The sequence below is a fragment of the Ovis aries genome, chromosome 9 (assembly GCF_016772045.2).
Source record: "Ovis aries strain OAR_USU_Benz2616 breed Rambouillet chromosome 9, ARS-UI_Ramb_v3.0, whole genome shotgun sequence".
In the NCBI taxonomy this organism is placed as follows: domain Eukaryota; kingdom Metazoa; phylum Chordata; class Mammalia; order Artiodactyla; family Bovidae; genus Ovis; species Ovis aries.
The window spans coordinates 57,575,710-57,581,709 of record NC_056062.1 but is presented as its reverse complement, the minus strand read 5'-3'; the positions used below and the strand labels follow the sequence as shown (position 1 = coordinate 57,581,709).

At 44.0% G+C, this 6,000-nt stretch overlaps 1 protein-coding gene across 1 annotated transcript; it reads right to left on the bottom strand.

The window, feature by feature from the left end:
- Nucleotides 1-854: 854 nt before the first annotated feature.
- Nucleotides 855-5,910, bottom strand: FABP5 (fatty acid binding protein 5). Its single transcript, NM_001145180.1, is given in 4 exon segments — nt 855-1,100; nt 1,791-1,892; nt 2,253-2,425; nt 5,765-5,910. Coding segments are annotated over 4 exon segments (408 nt in total). The 5' UTR covers nt 5,844-5,910; the 3' UTR covers nt 855-1,046.
- Nucleotides 5,911-6,000: the final 90 nt, after the last annotated feature.

The window sequence follows — 6,000 nt, the reverse complement described above, 5'->3', positions numbered from 1 at the left end:
CATATAAGCTGAGACATGCCAGAGTTGTAGGATGATTGATCAGTCGTGAGTGGGCTCAACGAGTTGTAGGTTCCCATTCCAACTCTACAACTTCCTGTGTCCTTGAACAAGTTAGCTAGTCAAAAACCTGTGTTCTTACTTGCAAAAGAAATAATGGTGCTAACTTCCCCAAGGATTGCTATGAGGATCACGTACATAGTTTTAGCCCAGTGCCTACAGAAACTTTCCAAATGTGAACCATTGATATTTGCTATTTGGGTTAAGAAATAGGACAGAAGTCACTAGAATTCTAGTTATTCTTTATATATACACACACAAGTATTTCAGAGTTGAATTACTTTTTTAATTACTTTTGTTAATAAAACAAGAGAACATTGCATGCTCTCGAAGCTGAGCATTTGTCACAGTGAGTGCAATGATTTGTCCCTGTGTTCAGATATAACTCAACCTCTGGAAGACAGTCTGGCACCTGGTAGGTCCTCAGAAAGTTTATTAAACGGATTTCTGGCTACAGAATTCCTGAGCAGTAGTTATAAACACACTATTGAAAGTATGATTACTAGCCAATGATGGTGATTTAATCTTTATTCTTATATTTAAATTATAAAGTTTATGTAGCTATTTTTCAATGAGAACAGTCTCTGCCACAAATTTAAGATTCTTGAGTTGATACAAAATTCAAAACAAGATTAATGATTGGTAGCTTATTGGCCACAGAAGTAGTTCTATATATAAATTACTAAATATAATCTCAATATGGTATCTTCAAGGCTAGCCCATTTAGTCCATTTGTAAATGTTAAAACTCAACACTAAATTCCTATAAAGTTTAAAAAAGCATGCAACACTGGTGTAGCACAAACAGATTTATTTACTAACCAAAGAGATGACCCTAATTAAACCAACATTTTGAAATAGTTTAATTGTTTGTGATAAAGATTATTGAACGCAATAATGAAAAAAAACCCAGCAGTATGGAGATTTGCTCATTGAACTGAGCTTGTTCATCCTCGCAGCTAATTTCTGTGCAAAATGATGATGGAATTTTTACTCTACTTTTTCATAGACCCGAGTACAGGTAACATTGTTCATGACGCATACCTAGGAGACAGAATGTCATTAAAAAGAGGCAAGTTAGTCTTACATCACAAAGTAATGGTGGTAGTTGAATGCTAGGATCACAATCCTACAAACATTGAAATCTACTTCACAGATGGAGAAAATACACGTTAGGATTCCTGGATTTGAAAAGCTAGAGCCGTTATTTTATTTATGATGTGTATATGCTTTACTGAAAACTACTGATTTGCAATATCTAAACTATTCATTTAGTTTTAGCAAATACTATTCCTCATTTTAAAGAAACAGAAAAATGTGTGCTCAAGGTTATATAGTCATTTTTTTACAAACTGAAGGTTTGTGGCAACCCTGCACTGAGTAAGTCTAGGGAGCCATTTTTTCCAACAGCATTTGCTCACTTCCTGTCTCTGTGTGACTCACTGTACTGCGATGTTCCATTCATTGTCATGGTCTGGAATCGAACCTACCGTATCTCTGAAGTGTGCCTGCACTGTAAACGGAGCAGCAGAACACGGACTAGACCCAGCTCCTGCTATATCATCTTCTCCAGCTCCACAAAGGGCTTTTTTTAGTTAGTAAGTATTCTTGTATTTATCTTGTTATTTGGCACTTTTTTTTTCCTCCAACCTAGCTCTCCTGTTCATGATCAGTGATCTAGAACACTTATGTGAATTATGAATTCATATAAGACATATGATGTCAGACACTTACCACCACTAATTTCCCATCTTCCAGTTTTCTTGTTATTGTGCTTTCCTTTCCATCCCATTCCTGATGTTGAACCAATGCACCATCCGTAAAGTTGCAGACAGTCTGCCAAAATAAAGTATCCTTTTTAATCTTCCAAAGCACAATGAAAAAGAGTTTCTGTGACTTATAACCTCCTTAATCAACATTTTTTTATCTTTTCCTTTCTGGGTCTACTTCACCACATTAACCCATAGTAATTTCATTCATAATATAGTTTGTGCTTTTTAATTTAGATGTCCCTTAAAACTATTTTTACAAAATAGATTAAGTTGTGAAATCAGTATTTTTCACTAATTTGTCAAAACTCAATTCATAAAACAACTTGAGACTTTTTCATTAAGTTCTGGCCTGGAAGCAGTAAGAATGTTATTAATAGAGTTAATCATTCTGCAAGGTTCTGTGATATTATAAATTATAATTAACCTGAGTCTTTCTGCCATCAGCTGTGGTCTCTTCAAACTTCTCTCCCAGTTTACAGGAAAACTGCGTTGTTTTCAAAGTGCTCTCAGTTTTTATGCTGAGGGTTTTGCCATCAGAAGTGATGATACAGTCTGGTTTGGCCATCGCACCTACTTTTCGCAGAGCCATCCCCACTCCTGTGGAAAGTTAAACCATGTTAGATACCCGGAAGACCAAATTTCTTGTTTACATAATAAAAGCAGTAATTCAATTGCAATCACCATGCTGTGCATATTTTCAACGATTCAGTCATCAATGGGGAAGGCAATGGCACCCTACTCCAGTACTCTTGCCTGGAAAATACCATGGATGGAGGAGTCTGGTAGGCTGCAGTCCATGGAGTCACTGGGAGTCAGACACGACTGAGCAACTTCACTTTCACTTTTCACTTTCATGCATTGGAGAAGGAAATGGCAGCCCACTCCAGTATTCTTGCCTGGAGAATCCCAGGGACAGGGGAGCCTGGTGGGCTGCCGTCTATGCGGTCACACAGAGTCAGACACAACTGAAGCGACTTAGCAGCAGCAGCAGCAGTCATCAATAACAACTGTGAACATACACATATCCAGCGCTTACCAAGTGCTAGTACTTGACATACACTATTCATGGAAGCCTGGCAAGGACCTTATGAGAGGTAGATAGTCTCCATTTGACAGATAAGTAAGTGAGGCATTGATGTAACTTACTCAAGCTCATCCAGCTAAGAAGGGAGGTGCTGAGAACCAACAACGCGGGCAGCCCGGCTCTAAATCTCAGCTTTAAGACACCATGCCATGTTGGCCCTCAGAAACTTAAGATATCCTGACTTCTCTAATTTCCTCAGTTCTGCCAACCACTGTATTATATGACTCCAGCACACAGTCTAGCACAGAAGTCCCTGATAAATATTTGATTAGTAGACTACATAAAATCAGTATCAATCCTGAGATATTCAAATCGCAGTTTTAAGAGTTAACCACACAATCATGATGCTAACAAACAGGAAAAATCTTACCCTCAAAAATAGTATTTCAGAACTCTGTAACTCAGATTACTCTATTAATACATTTATTTTATAATCTATGTATTTCCCCCTAATACTAACATTTAGTAGGAAACTTCCTTCTAGGCCAAATCTCAGTTTCATGGATGAGGCGACTACAGCCTAAACAGAGTAACTGACTTGATGATGAACGCTCAGCCTGGCTTGACATGTCCCCACGGAGCCTTCTCTTTCAGCAGCTAGGCACTGGTGCTTTGTTTCATTAGTTGAGTCATTATTTTCTCACTTTGGACAAATAAAGGGCTCTGCTCTTTCCACACCTTGATTGCTCTCTAATGAACTGTACCTTGACAACCTTGACTCCAGAACTCTGGAAACAAGCCATCTGATAAACATGTTTGGTTTCAATGGGCAGAGAAACCGCCTACTGTGGTCCTCACTCAGGTGAACACACACATATGTATTTCTCCTTTGTGAGTGCAGTTAGTTGCTTTTTGTCCAGAGTCACCTTGATCAAGGTATAGAGTGGAGGGGAAAAAAAAAAAAAATACTGCTTTGTTTTATTCATGGGATCATAAACACACTCAAGATTCACCAGAGCCACACTTAACCAGCCATGAGCTAGAAGGTGTGTTTTTTTAAGTACTTCAGGGTACTTCTGGGTCTAGATCTTTGTAATGACTTCTTCACTCATTTAACATTTGGTAACAGAAAGTTACTATCTGCAGGAGGCTAGCTTCTAAAACAACCCTACAGCCCCAGCAGTTGTGTCAGACAGGATCTTTGCTATGCTTCACTTCCTAGGGGCCTGTGACAAAGGTTCGTCTTTGCCAATCTACCCAATGTGGCAATCAGCACTCTTTATAGTCACCGGCTTATGAAAAAGACAACAGAAAATCCAACACTATTTTGAGCGAGAGAACTTCAATCTCTCTATAGAGATGCATCCTCCCTTGGAAGGCTTTTAAGTCAAGAGCCTGTAGAACAGGCTCTAGGTTCATCTAGGTCACTAGAACTGACTTAAATTTGTTCTTTTTTCTGGCTGAGAAATAGTCCACTGTAGGTATGTACCACATCCTCTTTATCCATTCATCTGTCAATGGACATCTAGATTGCCTCCATGTCCTGGCTATCCTAAAGAGTGATAGAATGAACATTGGGGTACATGTGTCTTTTACAATTTTGGTTTTCTGAGGGCATATACCCAGTAGTGGAGTTGCTAGGTATTAAGGCATATATATGGAATCTAGGAAAATGATACTGATGAACCTATCTGTAGGGAAGGAATAGAACTGCAGATATAGAGAATGGACTTATTGACACAGTGAGGGAGGAGAGAGCGGGAGGAATGCAGAAAATAGCATCAACATACACACAGTATCAGGTATAAGATGGAGAACTGGCAAGAAGTTGTGTGTAGCACTGGGAGCCCAGTCACGTGCTCTGTGATGACCTGGAGGTATGGGATGGGGAGAAGGGAGGGAGGCTTGGAAGGGAGCGGACACATGCATAATCATGCCTGGTTCCCCTTGCTGTATGGCAGAAATCAACACAACGCTGCAAAAATTAAAAAAAAAAAAAAAATCAAGTGTCTTGGGCAAGGCCACGCCCATCTTGGATGCAGTTGGAAAGCAGCTGAAGGACCGGCAGTTTCTGACTGCGGTTTCCCGGTGAAGCCTCTCTGCCCTCCACCCTCCAGACGCAGAAGGCTGCAGGGCACTGCCACCTCGGGTACAGTCGACCTCACCGCGCTCCTCCCACACGCCAACCGGCCACCGCAGCGCCCAGTCGAGCGGTGCCAACAGGTCACTGTCACCAGCGCCACGCCTCTGAGCCCCGCTCCGGGGCGTGGAGAGGAGGATGCCCTGATGCTCCCCCGGGGGAGCCCGGCCAACCCAAAATGGGCCGACGCACGCGGCCAAGGCGGGCGGGGGCTCTGGGGGTGGGGGAGATGCAACCGAGAGCGGAATGTAAGCTGAAGCGGTAGCCCGCATTTCGGCTGGAAATCGAGTTCGGGTGTAGAAGAGGGAGGGGACCCTGCGCGCCACCTGGGAACAAAAGATGCGGCAAGGTGGGTCAGGGCAAGGAGGTGCGGCCACGACCGCGCGAGTGCGAGGGAGGACAATGGCAGAAGAGGTGGGGGAAGAAAATTCGGGAAAGTTAAGAGGGCCGCCTGGAGGGGGCGAAAGAAAAGAAGCTTGGGGTGGGAGAGGGGTGAGCGCGCTAAAGGGCAGGAAAGCAGGGGTCGCGTGGGCCCGGGGAAAGCAGCAGAGAGAGGGACTGATCAAGAGGCCAAGGGTCCGGGGAATCCGGAGCGGGCGGGAGGCGCTCTCCACTGCTCGCCTGCGATGAGGGTGGAAGGTGGAGGATAACGGGGTCGGGGGTAGGCGGCCACGCACGCCCAGCCTTTCAGCCTAGCACGCCGAAGGGAGCCTACGGACAGACAGCTACACACACGTGCCACGTTGCAGCGCCGCATGGCGGAGAACCTCACCTACTTCCTTCATGTATTCGTCAAAGCCTTTGCTCTCCACTAAGCGCCATCTTCCTACCAGCTGCTGAATGGTGGCCATGGTGGGTCCGAGCGGACAAGCGTGACAGGTGAGCTGCGGAGTGCAGGGCGCCGGGAATCAAGCGTGCGGTTGGCGGGCCACTCGCGCGGCTTTATAAAGGCTGAGCGCGCGCGCGGGCGGTGCCCGAAGGCCAATGAGAAGCGCGCCTCGCCCGCCC